A 21,502-nucleotide genomic window follows, 5' to 3' on the forward strand; every position below is an offset into this window, starting at 1 on the left:
GATACTTATTAAAATTAAACTGTCCTCATTGTCTTTCGCACTACCTATCACTTTCTCCACAACGCCCAAGGTTAACTGGAAGAGAATGCTTTTAGCATTAAGTTCGCCTACGTACAAAATTAATTTATGTGCAATAAAGAATTTAATAATAATAATAATAATTAACGACCCCACCCACCCGATGCCGGGGAGAACCCCTGTTCCTCATCTCTGGCTTGCCTTTATTGGTTGTCCAGAGTGAACACTGACGAGGAACAGGATCTCCCACCTCTTGCTTGCCTTCATTGGCTGGCTTGAGTGGTGTACCGCTAGAGCAGAAATGCTCGGAGGAAGGAAGTATATCCAGTAAGTGCTTGTAGGGGTCTTGACCGGCATCCGCGATTGCTCTGAGAGCCTTGGTATACCTCTCCATCCTCAGCACCTCATGCCATGTTGCCCCCTTGTTGCTACGTCACTGTTATGTGCTAGCGACTGTTTTGGGGGGCCCATTTAATGTGTGTGCGAGTCACCCCCTGCCTTTTTATCCGTATGTGAAACATATAGGTCCAGGCAGGGGCCATAGTCCTTCCATAGTCCCAGTTACCCAGTCCATTTAGCACCCCATTCCATAACCCTGTATTATTTTTCTCCATATCCTACAATAGTCCTGCACTAATCGGGGATTTTCCTTGGGTTTACTTCTATAGTCTGCACAGGGAAAATAGTCGGTTGGTGTCACATTTCATATAGATTAATGTTGTCAAACGGGCCTCTACATGTTGGCTTCGGCCCCATGCACGCCTTCCAAATGTAAAGTAAAGTCTCCCTTCCCGTGATGGTAAAGACACAACATAATAATAATAATTGAAAAAAACAAGGCATGGACAAGACTCCATGGGTCTTGGCGATGTATTTTTGAAAATTAACGATAACAAACTTATTCCCTACACTAAAAAGCATCTTCCATCCAAAGGTTGTCTGGTAGACATTGCTTCTACATTTAACTCCTTTTTGTTGTTTTATATCCCCACGGAAAATATAAGGAACCCAAGCCATTATTTAGTTTCCATACTTGTCCAAATTATCTTGTTGCATCGCATCGCTTAGTTATGATGATAATGACGATATGAGTTGATATGACATTATTTTTAACGCTGTAATCGTTGACGTTATTTTTAACGCTATAATCGTTACCGCGGTCAAAGAAAGTTATCACGTAATAAACACATTCTGATGACATGACACTTTTGACTTTATAATGCGGAAAATAAGTGAGATTTTTCACTTTTAAGTATGTAATTTTTAGGAACGTAATGATTATGTTGGCTGTAATGTGGTGAAATAATGTTACTAAAAAGAAATTCGTGTAATGGCTTGTTAGTAAGCTTTCGTAATACAGTATACACTCACTGGAAATGAAAAGGTTCCACTGAGAAAAACACAAAATTACTACGGAAAAGGCTAGCTTAATGACGCTTTCTGCAACATTGAAGTATATTTAACAGAGCATCAGGATATTACCAAATAAAAACAATAATATTTTGTTTTTTTTAAATTAAATGTTTGAAAAACAATGAGGTCGCTTTGTGTTGGCATTTTGTGAGTGGAACTTTTTCATTGCCCGTTGGTGTACTTACGATGCACCTACCTGAAGTACCTACTACCTGAATAACTACCTTACCTGAAGTATGGGTATCTGACAGCTAGTATATCTATACAGATACGTAATAAAAATGAAAAACTTTAAGCAAATATCTTGCAAATATCTGCCCCGGCCGGAAATCGCACCCGGGACGCATGACAGTCTGATGCACAAGGGGTTTTGAAGCTATTTTTGCAGGATTCGAACATCATACGACGGTCGAATAGCGTAGTGGTTAGTGGCCCAGACTGCTATCCCGAAGGTCCCGGGTTTGATTCCCGGCTGGGGCAGATATTTGTTTAAAGACAGATATTTGTACTCGGGTCTTGGGTGTTGTTATTTATATTTAATATTGTATCTATCTATGTATTTGTGTAGATATATCAGCTATCATATTACAGATTCTGTCTAGTTTGGGGTCGGATGGCCGTGTGTGAGATGTCCCCACATATTATACCTAGGTCACTAGGCTTTGCTAGACCACAGAACTCTTCAAAGAAAGCTTCTAAATGCCATCACAGAGCATAGAAAGCATGCATTATGCATCCAGCTTAAAGATCCATCGAGAATTGCAACCTTCAGGGGCTCTCAACCTTTTTCGGTCAGCTAGGTACTATATTATGTACAGCTTTAGGGTGCTTACATAGAGAATCGGGTTCCCTGTACCTACCTGTACCGGTAACCTGATTATGCGAAAGCGCTCATGAGAGATTTAAAAATCGAAATGCTCCGTGAGGGAGCGCTTTCGCATAATCAGGTTACCGATACAGGTAGATACAGGGAACCCGATTCTCTATGTAAGCACCCTTAACCAGGCTATAAGTACTAATGTAGCTTTATGTTACATTGCATGCATTCTTGTACTTTTTCAGTCAGCTTATACTCTATGTTAATGTACTTATAGCTTTAGGATATTTTCTACAACTACCTACTCACCTTTATGATTCATTGCATGCATTCTTGTGCTTTTTACATGTTTTTAATAACACATAAACAACAACAAACACTCACACCTTGTACTATTGTACTCCCTTGCGGGGTAGGCAGAGGTGCATTGCTGCACTTTTCGCCAGTGTTATGTTAGTCCCAATGTAATAGGGGGAAGGCCTATTTCCATTTTACGGGCACATCCAAGACCCGAGAACAAATATCTGTGTTTTTAACAAATTATTTATTTATATCAAATAAACAAATATCTGCCCCAGCCGGGAATCGAACCCGGGACCTTCGGCTCAGTAGTCAGGGTCACTAACCACTACGCCATTCAGTCGTCTATATTTTTAATACATCATTGGTAATAGGTATATTGGGCACACTTTGGGAACCCCTGGCACACTGCAGTTTCACTTTCGAAAGTTTACTGCTTAGTAAACACTGTCGCATGTAAAATGACTCCCGGGATGTTTTCATTTTCATTTTCACTCTTCTACAAGAGTGTTTAGATTATAATATATTATTGATGTACGGTCAGCTTCATAAGTACCTACCTATTATACACTTCTGTACCTTGTCAAACTGACAAACCAACAATGTTTCAATGAATGGATAGGCGGTTTGTTAGATTGACAAGGTACAGAATGTATAGCTACTTATGCAGCTGACTGTATGTAGACTTGTAGAGTTCAGCGAAAGGCAGTGTAGGTACTAAGTATAAGTAAGTATACAAAAGTATTGCAAAAATAGAAGATATTATAGTACTAAGCAGAAAGGGGATAATATGACTCAGGTCAACATTCTGAGCAACTTTTGGATATTCGTGATTCGTCACCCCCTTCGGCTTTCACCACTTTTGCATCATTCTGTATAAGGCGGCATTTTTCTAACGAACTTCTGGAACAATTATAGAACTTTACAATAGGAATGAAATAACTTTATATATTTTTCCTCTTTCGAAGATTGACGGTTGGTTAGTTTGACAGGGTACAACTCTACGATAATCCATACTTTTTTGAGCTGAATTGTATACGTTCTTAACTATAAGATAAAATATGACTACTAAATGAAAAAGGCAGAAATTTCAATTAATTACTATTTTATTCCGTAAAAGTACAGTTATAAATAGCAGTGTAAGTTAGATTATAAAAATAAACTACTTATTCTCTAATGGTAACTTATTGTAGGTTGTATAATTATATATCTATCCATAATCATATTTAAGAATGATATAACTTATGATAAATTGAGAAATAAATCTTAACTAAGTGTATCGAATTTACGAATTTTAAGAGTACCTAATTTAATTATAATTTTATTTTATTAGTAAACCGCATCGTCAATTTAACGCAAAAACAAATTATCTTTAAGTTAAACTGACAATATTTTATCCACGAATCCATTTATACCTATCAAGAGCCTATTTACTTATAAAATTGAGAAAAAAAAAATAAGTTTTATTAAAATATCATTAAAGAACACTCTAAGCTTTCTGTTTAGCAGAATCGACATCTTGTTTCATACTTCTCTCTCTTTCTAACAACCTCCTTCTCACTTCCTCTGGGTTATATCTCTTTCTATAAATCCTCCTTACTCTTCTAACAGGGTTCACATTTCTAGCCCTTATAGTTTTTTTCTTTCCATAGGTTGTATTCGCAAGTATCGAAGGCGCTTTCATATCATCCAAAGCTCTAATATTTGAGCTTCTGTTATGGCTCTTTCTAGTGTTATTAGTTGGGAATAGATCTCTTTGCTCCCGTACTGTTGCATCGTAAAAAACTTTACCATTGACCATAGTTTTTCTGACATTATCCTGTGAATTCAAAGTGCTTAAAACTCTAGGTGGTCTAACAAACGTAGTTTCACTTACTTCTAGACTCTTGTCATTAGCCAGTTCACGTTCTTTTTCAATCTCTTCTTTTGTTATTTTCTGCACCTTTCCTTTTCGTTCCGAGGTAGCAAATCTATTACCGAAGTTGAAATCTTCAACCAAATGTTCGTCGACGGCAACTTTTTTAGCTTCTAATTCTTTCTGTGATCGTTTTTCTAGGACTAGTTTACCACCGCGTTGCGATGCTATGAAACGGCCTATAGCAGCTATTTGAGCTTCTTCAGCTTCCAAAGTTTTCAAATCGGATGGTTTTCCATCTCCCTTAGGTTCTTCCAAGTCGATTACTTCAAGAGAACCTGAAATTAAAAAGTTTTTCATTTAAGTTCAAAAATCTATTATTACCTACATCATAGATATCTAATCGTGTCTTATTTCTATGAACTTTATTTCTTGATTGAACTTGATGAATTTAACAGTTAACATAATTATTTATTTATTGTTATTAAGTGTTTTTTTTTTTGTTATTAAGTTGTTACTTCTTGCAAACTGGCGTTATTGTTAGAAACATTATAAGTGTGTTCATATTAGTTCATTAGTCATGCATTAATTAATTTCAACTATGTATGTACCTGTAAAGTCATCAAGTTTCCCATCAATCCCTTTGATTTCATCACTTTCATTAGATCCCTTTACTTCAACGCTTTCTTCAACTTTAAGCGGGGATATAACTACTTCTGAATTATTGGTTTTCAAAATATTATCTTTTGCATCTTTTGCTTCTTCTTTGATTTCGATTTTAGGTGTAGTATTAGAAGTTGCATTACCTGGTTTGATTTCAACGTAGTTTATGTTCAAAATGTCTTTGCCATTGATTGTTTTTTCTTTCCTACCTTCGGGTTTATCACCTATTTTGTCTTTTTCATCTTTGGGTTTGTTGAAATCTGGTGCTGGAGTCTCTTTCGGTGGTGATATTGGGGTTCTATTATCTTGTTGGTTGATTCGATTGTTGTTATTAACTTTATTATTATTTTGGGTTTCGTTGAACCTGAAGTAGGTCATGTTCGGAGGTGGGCCTTTGTGCAAGTAGGCTACTGGCCAGTATCTGAAAATACGTTTAAATTGTTTAAGTTCAAGTTGTAATAGTAATACCTACCCAAAATCATTCTATTTTTTTCAAGCGTTGTGTGTATGTTGTGTAAGCACCGTCGACTAAGTACGGTCGGTCGTTCACCATAAGGATAATCTTTATCATTTTTAACTGTTTATCTTAATCGAGATCCTCGATGATATGTCAGTATATGAGCAACTCCTTATTATAAAAACCTTGCTCTTCTAACTTCTCTTACCTCGGTGCCCCCAACCCCCCCGGCATAGGTGGGTCCAGTCCATCATCAGGGCCGGACACGGGCTCCCAGCCCGGGCCTCCAGTCGGCGGGTATCTGTGCTGGTACTTGATGTGGGGACGGTCGGCTGTGGGCACGCGGACGTAGCCTGGGAAAGATAGAAGGGTTATTAGTTATAATACATATTTAGGAGGTTTTTAGAAGTAATTAAAATGTTTTTTGCGGCGAGGAGGCGAAGATCATGACTGATGGATAGCTTTTTTTTTTACAGACTAAGGCAGATTTTCTGATAGTCAGATTCATTGGGTATCCTTTTAAAGAAAAGATAATGGAGGTACCTACTCTCTTCTGGAGCGGTGGTAGCGTGGGCAAGCGCCCATGCACTTCTCTAGGACGATTAGGCCGAGAACATAATATTTTAGCGCTCTTTACGAGAGACGCATTGCGGCCTTGGAAGAGCTCGTAAGAGTGAGTGTCATACATATTGGAGTAAAAAATATTTTAGAGGTTGTTACCAATTTAAGCGTATTACCTGGCAAAGGGTTTCCGTATTTATCGTAGTAGGCCTGTGGGCCATCCCTGTACAGGTTGTCCCAATATCTGCGATCTGCTTCTGGCAAGTACGGGCCGGGGGGACCTACTGGAAAACAAAATAAATATATTGTTATCATAAAAAATAGGTAATCGACGACCATTATTTATCTACTAAAGAAATATTCTCGCTATATGCGATAAAACCACCTTTTTTAGCCTAGTTAAGTGTATGTAAAATTGTTAATTATTTCTTGGTGTAAAAATAAAGAGTACTCTATCTATCTATCTACTGTCTAAGTTGCTGATGCACATTGGTATAAATTCAGGATAAAGCAAGAGTTTGATTCAAGAGTCAAGACAGTTAATAATTATCGGCTCTCGGACTTTATTGTAACTCGGACATAACCCTATTGTAATAAAGGTTATCGTTACAAGAAGTCTATGAATATGTCACCTGGTCTTCTAGCAGGTGGACCTGCGTCTGGGTAGGAGCTGTGGGGAGGTCTCCCGTACGAAGTGGATGGTGGGGCAGGGGGAGGTCCATAGCTGGGGGCTGGCCTTGGACCTGGCTCTGAAATGGATAGCAAATTATACATTTAGTGAACTGTGGAATGAGAAGTAGGTACTTAATTCGTTCAATGGGTTCTCCCGAAGGCTACTAACACTACTAAATAAACCTTGTGCTTCACTTTCCTCAGTCAACTACTAAAGGCTTGCTGTTAACGCTGAACAACATCTCATGTAACTTTTTTTCTGTTCATGATCTCCACTCGAAAACTCGTCTATCCCAACGGTTATCAGTCTGATGTTGACGTTTGATTGAAAGATCCTTATGGATAATAAAGTTGGTTTTCCTTAAATCGTACAAATGACATATAAAATTTAATTCATGGTTTTGACAGCTGTCATAGGTCTCATGCTACATTGTACAAAGTAAAAGGCTTATACCGTCAATAGTAACCAAAGAATTCAAGCATCTCTTTCAATCCACCTAACGATGCTAACAATACCAAACACACCTTTGCGGTTCCCAAACCAAGCCCTAACAATTCCAGCCTCACAAAACATTGTGGTTCCCAAACCTCGGTCCGCTTGCAGTGAAGGGTGCGGCCCGCTGTGCTGGTGGTACGGGTAGTACTTGTCGCTGCAGGGCCTCCACTGCTCCCGCTCTCTGCCGACGAAGCACCACGGCTTGTGGAAGCCCTCACTGTAGCCGCAACGGTGGGTATAAGCCTATAGCATCAACACTAACCCAATAATTCTAATACTCTTTCAATCTGCGTAACGATGCCAAACACCATTTTGTGGTTCCCAAACTAAGCCATTCTCACCTCTATCCTCTTTTGCTTGTTCATGGTCTCCACTCAAGAACCCTATCGTTATCAGTTCTCCGACACACATGACGGACCCATTTCCCATAGCATCAACACTAACCCAATAATAACCCTAACAATGCCAAATACAACTTTGTGGTTCCCAAACCAAGCTTTAATAATTCTAGCCTCACAAAATTTTGTGGTTCCCAAAGCAAGGCGCCTCTTTCAATCCATTAAAACGATGCCAATAATAGCCCTGGGGTTCTCAAACCAAACCCTAACAAATCCAGCCTCACAAAACATTGTGGTTCCCAAACCTCGGTCCCCTTGCAGTGAAGGGTGCGGCCCGCTGTAACCAAATAATACACGCCCACTACACGCCTCTCTTTCAATACACCTAACAATACCAACCACAACTTTAGGGTCCTCAAACTTAGCCCTAATAATTCTAGCTTCACAAAACATTGTGGTTCCCAAACCTCGGTCCCCTTGCAGTGAAGGGTGCGGCCCGCTGTGCTGGTGGTACGGATAGTACTTGTCGCTGCAGGGCCTCCACTGCTCCCGCTCTCTGCCGACGAAGCACCACGGCTTGTGGAAGCCCTCGCTGTAGCCGCAACGGTGGGTTGGGGCGCAGCAGTAGTCCCAGGAACCTGAAGAGTAAAGGAAAGAAGTTGAAGAGCGGTCCAAAGTCCAATAGTTTTTAATATCATAATTATACCTCTCTTATCATATCTGAAAACAAGAAGCATCTGCGATTCAAGAAAGTGATGTGTGCTTTATAATATCAACTCACTATCTTGAATGAGAGATGCTTCTTGTTTAAAGGTGACGAAAACCATGAAAGGTAAGTAAAACCATAAGGGAATTGTGCAAAAACTCTCATTGATTGTGGTCAGGCCGAGTTTTTAAAATGCCTATCAGAAGTAAAATTCCAAGGGGATTCACAACTCTCTGTCTTCAGTTTTCTTCATCCAGCAACACTACCGGCAATGTATATAAAAGATCTAAGGTCACCAATCCAGCGGAGTTAAAGGTCTCCCACAAAACATCTTCCTATAAATCCCAGCATAAAACTCACCAATCTCCCCCCCTTCAGGCTCGCAAGCCCAGTGCCCCCCGATGGCGTTCTGCGCGCAGGTCGTCCCACGCCGGCAGGGCAGGCCTGACACCGTGTAGTGACGCCAGGATTGGGCTACTGGGAGAGGAAGGTAAGTTAGAGAGGTATGGTGTAGAGAGGTTCATATTATATTTCCCGATAATATTTGTGAAGAATGGAGGTTGATCATTATTTTATTTTTACAGATACTGACACTGTTTTGTTGAAATTTTCAAGAAACCTTTTGGATATAGATTTAATGAGAAAATTTATTTATGTCTGAGGCAAGGCAAGGTCCAAACAATAGCTTGAAAGAGTCACTTACGATTGTAAATGTGTAGTCTAAAAATTAATAGTCTAAAATAACTGCAGCTACAAATGCAGATTATAAGTATTTATGAAAACTAGCAATGAGTGAAGTTAGGCTGACCGATGAAAATTAATGTAAATATTGCAAAAAAATCTACTATAACAACTGAGTACAAACTTAACTAAACCTGAAAAAAATATGATAATTAATTATTTTCTTTGAAGATAAATAATAAAAACACTATTAAATAGTGTTACAGTACATTACTACATAAAATTTAATGTTCAATAACAATAGTAATGTAAATAAAATAGAGTGATAGGTACTTACTAGGCCCCTCCTCTCTTTCACCAAAATACCCTGGCCCAGGTCTCTCAGGCCTTACACTGACATCTGTAGGTCTTCCATACCCACTAGCAGGTGGCCCAGAAGGAATAGACGGCACAAAGCCAGGTTTATACCCTGGGTCTGGTCGCAAATCTGGTCCTGGATAGCCAGGTTTCAACACTGGGTCTGGCCTATAGTCTGGTCCTGGATAACCAGGTCTTGGAACTGGATCAGGTCGGTATTCTGACCCAGTGTGGCTTGGCTTGTAGGCTGGGCCACTGGGCCCAGAGTATCCTGTGCTTGGCTCAGGTAAATAGCTGCTTGGTCTGTATCCTGAAATTTTGATAGGTTAATATTTTTTCCATGTTATCCATATTGATTTATGTTTATGTGTAACTCAAAAGCTGAAAACGTCTGCATCATTATGACAAAAAAACATAACTAATAATATTAGCAGCTGCCTGTTTTCGAATGGTGAAACAAATCATATTTATCGAATGGTGAAACAAAAGCTAGCCAAATATTTTAAAAAAATACCTGGAGCCGAAGGTCCTGGCAGATAAGGTTCCCCAGGATAACCAGGTTTCAACGCAGTAGGTCTATAATCTGGATAACTCGGACCACTAGGATCAGAAGGGTACGGTTTGTACGCTGGCGGGTATGGTGGTTTGTACCCGGGGCCGGTCTCTGGCGGGCCAGACGGGTAATGGTCTGGCGGACCAGAGGGTTTGTAGTGTCCGCTTGGCAGGCCAGTCGGCTTGTAGCTTGGCGCGCTGGGCGGGCCGGAGTCAGGGATGTAGGATGGACCTATTGAGTTAATGATTTAAGAAGATATTTAGCTCAACGCATATTTTGAAAGGGACAAGGTTTACTAAAATGAGAGATTTGTGATGGATGGTTGATATTTTTTGTATTTTCATAGGTAATTTAAAACATAATTTTGGGGCTACCAATTACGTCGTAAATATACCGGATAGGGTTATCACTTTTGTAGCGCCTATAACATGTTTACATTTAGTATTGCAACAGAATGACGACATACCTGAAGGTCTACCACCATGACCACCATACTCCGGTCCAACCGGGCCAGTGGGCAGGTACCCGGCCCCGGAGGGCGCGGGGCGCGGGGGGTGGTGGTGGTCGTCGGTAGGTGGAGGGGAGAGTGGCCGGGGCAGCTCGTGGGAACTGTCACTGGAATTGTAGAGTCTGGGTTTAGTACACTGGCACGGGCAATGAAAAAGTTCCAGTGAGAAAAGCACCAAGGTACTCCAAAGCGGAAAAGGCTAGCTTGATGAAGCCGTCTGCAGTATTGAAGTACATTTAAAAGCTCACTAGAATGTTACCAACTATAAACGTAAACACTTTGTTAAATTATTTATCGGAAATTTTTAAGTGTTTCTTTTATAAGTAGATGGATGCATACTGGTGTGTATCTACACAGGACGACTCTCCATGACATGCTCCATTTAGCTGCGTACAGACCGGACCAACGAAGGCCCAACGAACGCCCAACGATGAATATTTATCATACATAATACAGGGCAGATTGCAGCAACGAAGGCCAATGAAACCCGTTCGTTGGCGTTCGTTGGGCCGGTCTGTACGCAGCTTTACTCTCATATCTCTATACAATGGGCGAGTGATACAAAGAAGCAGAAACGATTATTTTGCAGGTCCATCCAACAGCATGGATCTTCTCAATAATTGAGCATCATATCATATCAAGGCAGCAGCCAACCTTCTTTGCCCTAACCACAAAATACCTAACTAAACTAGGAGATCACAAATTACAAACAGAAATTGAGAGATCTTTCAAATTTAATGTGACTTGCAGTAGTTCAGTTATCTGTTGTGTTAACTATGCAATATAAACCATGTAGGTAAGTATCTATATAAACTTACAGTGTATGCGTGTGTGTACACTCAGTATTAAACAAGTCGGTGGCAAACAGAGCGTCATCCCGTGAATGCTCGTAGTCCACCCCTCGTTGCAGATCGAAGAGACGCACTTCTGACATGAGGCAGTTGTCTCCCTCTGTTGCAGCTGAACTGTGGGTGTGAGAAGAGGACGAAGGGGTTAATCTTTGTTTTTCTTAGCGTAAAGTTGATAAATATTTGAACAGCTGGACTAGGGTTTGTTGCCATGGTACAGAGATTGGCTGGTCAGATAAGTCGGAAGTCACTTACTTCTCAGGGTGCGCAGTACAAACCCTAAACCAGGACTAGTGTTTATCACCGACATGCTAAGAAGAGATTATGGTAAAAGTTTTGATGCATCTAGACGTCCTTTACCTACTTCTTAGCTTAACCCGTCAACCGTCGGCTTTTAACACGTGTTAATGGTAGGCTAGACGAGTAAGGTATATAGGGCATTTACAGTGTATAGCAGTGGAACTCTTTGACTAATGCCTAGTTTCACCATAATCTGTTAGATCTAGTTTCATCTCTGTTACATTGTGATGTCATCAATTTATTTAATTTTATTAATTTAAATTTAATTATACCTTATCTCCATATTAAATTATTATCAGATGTCAACACTAATCCCTTGTTATGATCTAACAGAGTATGGTGAAACTGCGGCTAAAGCTAATAACAGATTTTATTACTACTTAGAATTCAACTCACTTAAACGAGTAGCTCAAGCACTTGAAAGGAGCATTAGTGCAAGTTCTGCCGCAGTCCTCCTGGTCCTTGGCGTGGGCGTGGCCCTTGATGGATGGACCAATCAGCTTCGCCGCCTTGTCGTATTGAAGGTAGCAGTCTGAGGAAGAGATAGAGTGGATAAAGTTGTTTTTTTGACGTAGCCAAACTTGTTTTACGCTCATCCCACCAATTTAAATCTTAATTAATTTAATGCTATCACGATATATTGACATTTATCTACGTTAATAACGACGCTATCGGAGCGGGAGTTTTAGTATTTTGCCTTAAAACATGATTATAACGCCATCTATTGACAACTCACGTTTCCCATCTCCTTACTTAGTTTACACGCAAAAACATCGTAACAACGCCATCTATTGCCCCCCTCATCAACTAACTCACGTTTCTCAGTCTCCCTCGGGAGTACATCTCATGACCTGGAGCCACACTAAGACACGAGTCAGGTTCCAGTGAAGTAGGCTGTGAAGACCTATATAGTTTTCCTAAGCAATAGCTCCATATATTGGTTTATATTCAAAACATCATATTAACGCCATCTATTGACAACTCACGTTTCCCATCTCCATGTGTCCAACAACGCCATCTATTGGCCCCCTCATAAACTAACTCACGTTTCTCAGTCTCCCTCGAATGGTCATAGAGCGCTGGCTCGCACCCTCTCCCGTAGTTCCCTCGGGAGTACATCTCGTGACCTGGAGCGACGCTCAGGCCCGAGTCAGGTTCCAGTGAGGTCGGCGGTGAAGAGGTTAGGAGGCAGTTCTCGAGATCGTCGTTGGCTTTTGGAGCGTCGTATCTGTGGAATTAAAGTTCTTTGAAGATGAAGGGGTGGAAGGGTGAATAATTGGTTGGTTTTTGAGAATCTTCCTAGGAAGGTTGGTGTGTTTTCAGCGGCATTCCGGGGATGCTAGGTGGGTACTTGTTTATTTTTGTTTAGTGCTCAATCACCTCGGCCAAAACAGTTTGATTCCAAGACTCATGAGTAAAGGATAGTTTATTTAAATAATATTTGATCGATAGCTACACACACTATCTCTGTAGGTTCAGTATTTATCATGTCACGTATCACCCGTTAGTGGATAGTAAAATGTAAATGTTTTTGCTCAGTTAGCATAAACATCTCTTTTAGTGACTGGACAGATAGCTACGAAACTCCTAACTTATACATTAGCTACCCGACCCACACTCACCTAAAACTAAACCCCCTGCAGAAGAACCCGCTAGCCCGGATGCATTCCGCCTCGCAGGCACCCAGCCCGGCCACCGTCAGCGACGCCTTCACCGCTGCACCACTCACTGCGGCTTCTGAACGCACGTGCCAGAAGCATTCTAGAAGAAAGAGAGAAATGGAAGACGTTTATATGTTTAGGAACTAAAAGGTGGGTAAAGCAGTGATAGTTTAACCGCCGCCCCACTCACTAAAACCTTTGAAGACACGTGCCAGACGCATTCTGGAAGGAAGAGAGACATGGAAGACATTTGTATGAGTAGGATCTGGAGGGCAGAACTAAAGAGGATAGTGGGGCCACTGTCAGCGACGCCTTCACCGCTGCACCACTCACTGCGGCCTCCGAACGCACGTGCCAGAAGCATTCTAGAAGAGGAGGAGAAATGGAAGACGTTTATATATATAAGATCTAGAGGGTAGTGGAAGAGTGTACTAAGAGGGTAGTGGAGCCACGGTCAGTGACGTTTTCACCGCTGCACCACTCACTGCGGCCTCTGAACGTATGTGCCAGAAGCATTCTGGAAGAAAGAGAGAAATGTAAGACGTTTGTATGTGTAGGATCAGGAGGGTAGTGGGACCACTGTTAGCGACGCCTTCACCGCTGCACCACTCACTGCGGCTTCCGAACACACGTGCCAGAAGCATTCTGGAAGAAGAGTAGTAATGGAAGACGTTTATGTGTGTATGATCTGGAGGATAGTACTAAAGAAGAAAAGGCTGAACCATTCACTGCGGCTTCTGAACGCACGTGCCAGAATCATTCTGGAAGGAAGAAAATAAATGTTTTCTATTCTATTCTATTCTATTCTAAGAGAGAGCTGGATGACGTTTGTATGTATAGGATCTGAAGGGTAGTGGGGCCACTGTGAGCGACGCCTTTACCGCTGAACCACTCACTGCGGCTTCCGAACGCACGTGCCAGAAGCATTCTGGAAGGAGGGTTGGATTAACATTTAGGTACAGATACAGGAGGAAAGGTGGTGATAAAAGCTGTATGTGTATGACTAGGTTGGTGACTCCTGCGCCCGATAAAAATATTTACAGCTCGAAAGGTGCGAAAATTCTGCATTCAGTCCACAGTGAGTTGACGTTTTTTTTTCCAAGCTGAAGGTAATATACAGGTGATTCCTTTATATGGGTGATGGAGGAAGGCATTTCCAGTCGATTGAACCCTATAATGCCGTATCCAAACTTAAACACTTTTGAGATAGGTAATTATTTGACAATATATTTTTGCTTTATTTAATTTTTATTTTAACGCAATTCTAGACTCTTTTGTACATACGCTCTCGATGATATGCTTATGAGCCATATTATACCACAAAATCCACTGATACCAAAAACCACTCACCGCTCTCAATCCAGGGTTTAGGCGTGACGCTGACGCAGCCCTGGTCCACTGGCATGGCGTAGACGTCCGAGTCGCTGTCCGACGCCAGCTCCGCGCCGCGGTACGGACGCTCGCTCAGGAAGCAGTTGTCGGACCCGTGGGATGTGGAGTATCTGGGGGTGAGGATATTTATATAGATGTAATAAGTACCTAACTATCATCATCAGCCTATTAGCAGGCCACCGTTGGACGTAGGTTTATCCTAAAGCACGCAACTGAAAGCTATTTATAGCTTTCCTACCCATGGTTTATTTCATTCTGTTAAGTATAATGTGTATAATTCGTCTGCATAGACTAAATTTTATGTAGCATTCATAGGATGCCAAATGCTGGTATCGCATTCCTACGAGAATTTATTTTCGAAAACGATAGTGATAGGATTGAAGAGTTTCAAACTGGTTTCTTCTTTCAATACAGAAGTTTGGCTCTTAATGTATGTAGATGTAGAATTCACTTTGACTTTCCAACCCACCTTGGAATAGAATCATCCATTTTGTTTCTGGGGCTAGATTATGTTGTGAACTTTTTCAAACTTACACATAGAAAAGAACACTCACCGATAACTATAAGAAACACATTTAAACTCCTTCTCGTTGAAGCAAGCGGTCTCGCACGCCACTACGTTGCGAGCTCGTAGTGACCGTCTGATGGCCCCTGACCCCAGAGACATGCCTGGCCGTCGCTTTGGAGTGCAATCTGGGAAACATGCAGATGATGTGATACTTTAAATGTAGGTAAGTATACTTTTGTTTCAATATCGAAAATGACAGGAACTAGCTTGATGGAATGGTAGATATGGTAGGTAACGAACCGAAGTTGGTCAGATGACTTTGTCATGGTTGCAAGAAGGCCTCGACTAATGTATTGAATATTGAAAAGAGCTAAATGTTGGCATTACCCCAGGTGATGATAAAGATACCATGGTATCTTATATTGCAATTTTTGTTTAGGATTACTGTTAAACTAAATATTTTTTACAAAAGCTTTATGATGAACTTCTTTAAGAGATCAACAAGCTGTGTGATATTGTGTTATTTTACTTAGGTTATAGTGAAGTGGAAAAATATGCTAGAACTACTCGTATTTAGCCATTATCGCAATAAAACACAATATCATGATTACGGGACTTCACAAATTTCTATGAAGTAGTTTAGATTCCTAGAGCAATATAAAATCTGCATCTCTCAAGAAACATAAGCTATCCCTTGCAATCTACTGGACACACGTTCGTACCTTTAGGCTCATCGCTTCTTTCTACAGGATAATACTTCGTAGGCCTTGGCCTGTAGTAATTGGACTCTCCGTATGTCAACCCTGGTCTTTCTTCACTCCTATTGCTATGTGTTCGTCTCCAATGTCCATAGTCAAAATGGCCTTCATGTTTTCTGTTCCCTAGATTGTTATAGTCAAAGTCTTGCACAGTTGGAGCGTATTCTGTCGTATGGTATTTTGGGGTACTAAGGCGCCAGTGGTTGAGCGAGGTTTGGAAGTCACTTCGGTCTTTGTAATAGGTCTTAGAACCTCCGTAGGACCCTCCGTATTGACCCCAAGATTCATCGTCTTCACTGCTTCGGGCTAGGCCTTTAAAGAAAGAAATATAGTTGAAGACAGAATAGATAAATGTACCGAAGTCTTTTGGAGTATAGATAGAAAGATTGGTGAAAAGAAAATTTAATGGAGGAAAGCAGATATATTACTAATCTACAAAGATCATTGAAATATTTAGAATAGTTTTGGTAAGATGGTGAAAAATTAAGTTGAACATTATAATGTATGTGTGAAGTCCCGTAACATTCTTCCAAGTATGTAAAGCATACAAAAGTCAGAAACTCACCAATTTGATAAGGAACATAGTCGCCATACTTTCTTCTATGCCCGTGGTCCATTGGTCTTCTCCTATCGTAGCCTCTATCATACTCCATGTGACCTCCTGTCACATGACCATCAAATCGATCATGGTGTCCTGGTATTCGATTATCTGGCTTATCGTATCTGTCCCATTTCTGATGTCCTGGTACATGGCCTGGTATATGATTTGGCTTTGAAGAGAGGTAACCAGAATGCAGCATTCCAGCGCCTCTGAGCGTTTCTTGGCAATCAGGTTCAAGGCTGTTTCGGTCAAGTTCGAAGAAATCGAAGTCTTTGTCTTCGACGAAGTCTCGTTGTAAGTCGAAGGCTTCGATGGGTTTCGTCATGAGCTCGCAGAGGCCTTTGCCGCGGAATGAGTTGTCCAACCTGAGAAGAGGGAAATTAGTATTTTAGTATGGATGTTACAGAGACTTACAGAATCACAATAATAATTATCTTTGAATCCAACATTTTGCTAGCTGGAGACAAAAATAGTCTTTAGAATCTAGACATTAGGTAGGCGGTGAACCTTTTAAAGATTCAGATTTCAGATTCAAATTACCTTAGCTACCATTTAGAATAGCATACTTATTGTGTTTCCCTATTGGGTTTATAGAAGAATATTGAAGATATCATGGAGGGATAAAATAAAAAACGAAACGGTATTGCAGAGAATGAAAAAAGGGACCGAAGTGCTTAAAACCGTAAAAAGGAGAAAGTTGCAGTACCTGGGACATATTATGCGCAACAGTAAATACGGTTTATTGCAACTTCTCCTACAAGGGAAAATTCAAGGCCGTCGAAGACCCGGTCGAAAAAGAACATCTTCTTCTTCCTTGCCTTATCCTTATTTAGGGTCGGCTTTGTTGGTCATGTCACGCCATTTTACCCTATCCTCTGTCATATCCTCATTCACTCCACACTCTCTCATATTTTCTTTCACGCAATCAAGCCACGTCTTTCTTGGTCTTCCTCTCATCTATCATGGCGAGCTGATTTTCCGCATTTAGCCTCCAAGGTGGGCCATTATGCGTGAAATACCTATGGGGTGACTAGCTATTAAGCCACCCAAGCTCACGCCAGAAAGCCAGTAGACGACCTAGGTTGCTCATGACTTCCCGGAGGGACCCCGGAGATCCGAGGATTTTTGATCGTATTGTCTCCACGCCTTTGCAATGTAACAAGACATGGGAAGCTGTTTCATCTTCCCCCATGCAACTTCTGCAAAGAGGAGTGGTGGAGATTTTCATGCGATATAGGTGTTTATTTAACCGGCAGTGGCCTGTTATGGTACTTATCACGACACGTAAGTTTGCTCTGTCCAAGCATAATAATTTGCGTGTTAGTTTAGTATTAATTAGTGGTACAAAAGCTTTTGTTTGTTTGCACTCGGCACTGTTACTCCAGAGATTGGTGTGGCATTCTGTCGTTCGGGAACGCAACCAAGAGCGAATTTGGTTGAAAGGGATCGGTACTATCGGCTCTGGGCCTATTGGTGCAGTGTCAGATCCCTTTCGTGCAAGTTCATCAGCAGCGTCGTTCCCCAGCGACCCGCTGTGCCCTTTTATCCACTGGAGGGTTATGGTATTGTTTTGTGAGGCAAGCGATTCTAGAGCTGAGTGACACTCTAGTACTAGCCCCGAAGTTATAGTTTTGCTAGACAAAGCTAGCAGAACTGCAGCACTATCAGATAGGATACGAATACGTTGATTCGTAACCTTTCTAGATTTGACTGCGTTAGCGGCCCGTGTAATAGCAACACATTCAGCCTGAAAGATTGTGTTGTATTTGCTTAGTGCCAGTGAAAAATGAATGTTTAGGTCATCGGAGGGGACACCAGCACCCGTACCTGACGTTTTTTTGGATCCATCAGTGTAAATTCTCAGTTCATATATACTGGACTGATCTCTTGGTTCTTCATGCAATTGAATGTTATAGTGCCTTTTAAATATATGGATAAGCGGTATTCGATCACCAATGGCTGCCATCATTGGTTGATGTTTTATGGCTTCCAACATAATGGATGTGTGTGACGCTGTTGAGTTATTTGCCCAGAGGCCAGCTGCTCTTAGTCTAAAAGCGGCGGCAGCTGCTTCCTGTTTCACCACGAGATGTAATGGTGGAAGGTCGAGAAGTACCTCAAGTGCGGCCGTGGGTGTTGATTTCATGCATCCTGTGATGGCTACACATGCAAGCCATGCAAGGTCTTCCTCTCTTGCGCCTTCCTTCGGGTCTCATTTCCAAAACTTTCTTTGTCACATAATCATCTTCTCTTCTCATGACATGCCCAAACCAAGAAAGACGATGGCTTTTCATCTTCTCCACTATAGGAGCCACTTTCATACTTCCCCTTATATACTCATTTCGTATTCTATCTTTTCTTGTAACACCACACATCCATCTCAACATTCGCATCTCTGTCACATGCATCCTTTTCTCATCGCATACTTTGGTTGCCCAGCACTCAGCCCCATACAACATCACCGGCCTTATGACGCTTTTATATATTTTTCCTTTGATCTTAATTGGCATCTTGCGATCACACGTCGTGCCGGTGAGTTGTTTCCATTTCATCCATCCTGCATTCATTCGTCTCGTCACATCCCTGTCAATACTTCCATCACTCTGTAGAAGGGAGCCGAGGTATCGGAAATCCTCACCTACTGCCAGTGGCGAGGTACCCAGAGATATCGACGCAGCTGAAGTAGGCCCTCCGAATTGACAGAACATATTCTGTTTTGGTCCTACTCAGTCTCAATCCCACACTCTCTAGGGTATCTCGCCACTGGTTCAGTTGCACCTGTAATTCATCCCCACTCTCATCGACAAGCACGATGTCGTCTGCAAAGAGCATGCACCAGGGCGCCTCCTTCTGAATTGCAGATGTTAATGCATCCATTACCAATAAAAATAGGTATGGACTCAGGGATGAACCCTGGTGCACGCCTAGAATTTAATGAAAACATAACTGTGGATGATGATTGGAATGTCATCGCCAATACCATAAGAGAATCGGCAAAGACTGTACTGGGAGAGATAAAAGGAGTCAAGAAGATAGAAAAGGAAACATGGTGGTGGAATGCAGAAGTACAGAGGGCCTTGAAAGACAAAAAGAATGCATTTAAAAATTGGCAAGAAGAACTAACAGATGACCAATTAAGAGCAGAGAAAAGGCAAATATATCAGCTTATGAAGAAGAAGTCTAAAACATCTGTGGCGATTGCAAGGTCCCAAGTACAAGAAGAACTGTATAAACAACTTGAAAAGCCGGAAGGACAGAAAGCGCTATTTAGATTAGCGCGTAATAGGGAAAGAAATGCAAAAGATATGATTCAGATACGATGTATGAAAGATGAGAATGAAAGAGTATTAACAAAAGATGAAGAAATAAAGGTGAGATGGAAGAATTACTTTGAACAATTGCTGAATGTAGAGAATGATAGAGTTGGTTTACCGGAACCGCAGGGCCTTAATTTAGGAATGGTAGATAAGATTAATGAATGGGAAGTCAAGTTTGCATTACGAAAAATGGGTAATGGGAAGGCTGTTGGCCCAGATAACATACCTGTAGAAGTTTGGAAATTATTGGGAGATGATGGTATTTATTGGTTGACCTATCTTTTCAATAAAATCTTCGCAGAGGAGTCAATACCAACTGATTAGAGCGGGAGTTATCTGGTGCCAATTTATAAGGAGAAAGGAGATATTCAAGATTGCGGAAATTACAGGGGAATTAAGTTGATGGCACACACGATGAAATTGTATGAGAAGGTTATCGAAAGTAGGATTAGGAGAGAGTCGACAGTATCGGCAAACCAGTTTGGCTTCATGCCTGGAAGGAGTACAACGGACGCCATATTCGCAGTGAGACAATTGATGGAAAAGTTTCGAGCTGTACAAAGAAACCTGCATATGGTGTTCATTGACCTTGAGAAGGCTTACGATCGAGTCCCGAGAGACCTGTTGTGGCGGTGCTTGCAGAACAAGGGTGTACCCGTAAAGAACATAAGTATTGTTCAGGACATGTACGCAGGTGCCAACACGCAGGTCCGCACCGCAGTCGGGGTCACCGACAGGTTCGAGGTCAGTGCAAACAAAAAAGAACATCTTGGGTCCAAAATCTGAAAGACTGGTACAACACCGACACCACATCCTTGTTCCGAGCAGCAGTCTCGAAGGAAAGAATAAGCCAGATGATTGCCGACCTCCGATAGGAGATGGTACCCAAAGAAGAAGAAGTGTTTCCCTAATAGTATGTTAGGGTAATGTTCTTTCCATAATCATTTAAGCATTCATTCTATACAGCATAACTAACCATAACCTCTACAATTCATCTTTACAGCAGTTTGCATATAACATCATAATTAAATTCAAAAAGTTCACAAGCCGCGGTAATTACAAAGATAGTAAACAATAAAACAAAATTCCTCATTAACAGGGATCCATTTGCATTTGCCTCCATCAGTGTTGGTTCTGGGTCAAGGCCAGATCTGGTCCGGATAGTGGCATGGGAACTGTTGAAGCAGAGGTAACATACATCATCAGAGGATGGTGCATTCCAGTTTGCGCTGACCAAATGTGGTTACAAATTTTAATGTAAAGGGTGAATGAATTGTGACCGAAAAAATTAACGCTATTTTAATAACAGAAACAAGTAAAAACCACCGTAAAAGTTTAACGAAGTTTTATAATTTTATTCCGTGTAATATAGGCTTCATAAAATTTATATTGAGCTAAAAGTATAAAAAAAAACCTGTTGTAAATTTAACGTTATCGGTTTCTACCTCATTCAATCTGAATCTCGTATTACCGCCATCTAAAGGTTGTCTGGCAGAGATCGCTTTAAGTGTTAAGACCGCCTTTTGTGCTTTAATTAACGTAGGTACAAATAAACTGTATTACCTACTTGTATTTTCATAACTTATGAAGGTATGAAGCAAAAATAAAAATAAAATATTACCTACCTGTAGGTGTTTTATTTATTCAAGTAACATTTTTATTATGTATGGAATGAGAATAGCCCATACGGTGGCCGCCCATTGCCCTCCAAATCAATCAGGT

General features: G+C 41.0%; 1 protein-coding gene across 1 annotated transcript in view; it reads right to left on the minus strand.

Moving 5' to 3' along the window:
• Positions 1-3,645: 3,645 nt before the first annotated feature.
• The window catches only part of LOC105394731, a 42,449-nt gene continuing 24,592 nt past the window's right edge, over positions 3,646-21,502 (minus strand). The window contains exons 5-23 of the mRNA XM_048633292.1: positions 16,428-16,828; positions 15,827-16,174; positions 15,151-15,289; positions 14,555-14,706; positions 13,166-13,304; positions 12,590-12,771; positions 11,940-12,075; positions 11,214-11,360; positions 10,354-10,502; positions 9,849-10,118; positions 9,315-9,644; positions 8,657-8,773; positions 7,990-8,228; positions 7,345-7,495; positions 6,717-6,833; positions 6,261-6,368; positions 5,732-5,876; positions 5,015-5,487; positions 3,646-4,741 (exon numbers count right to left, since the gene is read on the minus strand). Coding sequence (XP_048489249.1) covers positions 4,038-4,741; positions 5,015-5,487; positions 5,732-5,876; positions 6,261-6,368; positions 6,717-6,833; positions 7,345-7,495; positions 7,990-8,228; positions 8,657-8,773; positions 9,315-9,644; positions 9,849-10,118; positions 10,354-10,502; positions 11,214-11,360; positions 11,940-12,075; positions 12,590-12,771; positions 13,166-13,304; positions 14,555-14,706; positions 15,151-15,289; positions 15,827-16,174; positions 16,428-16,828 — 4,447 coding nt within the window. The 3' untranslated portion in view covers positions 3,646-4,037. The remainder of the gene's footprint in view (positions 4,742-5,014; positions 5,488-5,731; positions 5,877-6,260; positions 6,369-6,716; positions 6,834-7,344; positions 7,496-7,989; positions 8,229-8,656; positions 8,774-9,314; positions 9,645-9,848; positions 10,119-10,353; positions 10,503-11,213; positions 11,361-11,939; positions 12,076-12,589; positions 12,772-13,165; positions 13,305-14,554; positions 14,707-15,150; positions 15,290-15,826; positions 16,175-16,427; positions 16,829-21,502) is intronic.

This window comes from Plutella xylostella, chromosome 2 (assembly GCF_932276165.1).
Source record: "Plutella xylostella chromosome 2, ilPluXylo3.1, whole genome shotgun sequence".
NCBI classification, from domain to species: Eukaryota; Metazoa; Arthropoda; class Insecta; order Lepidoptera; family Plutellidae; genus Plutella; species Plutella xylostella.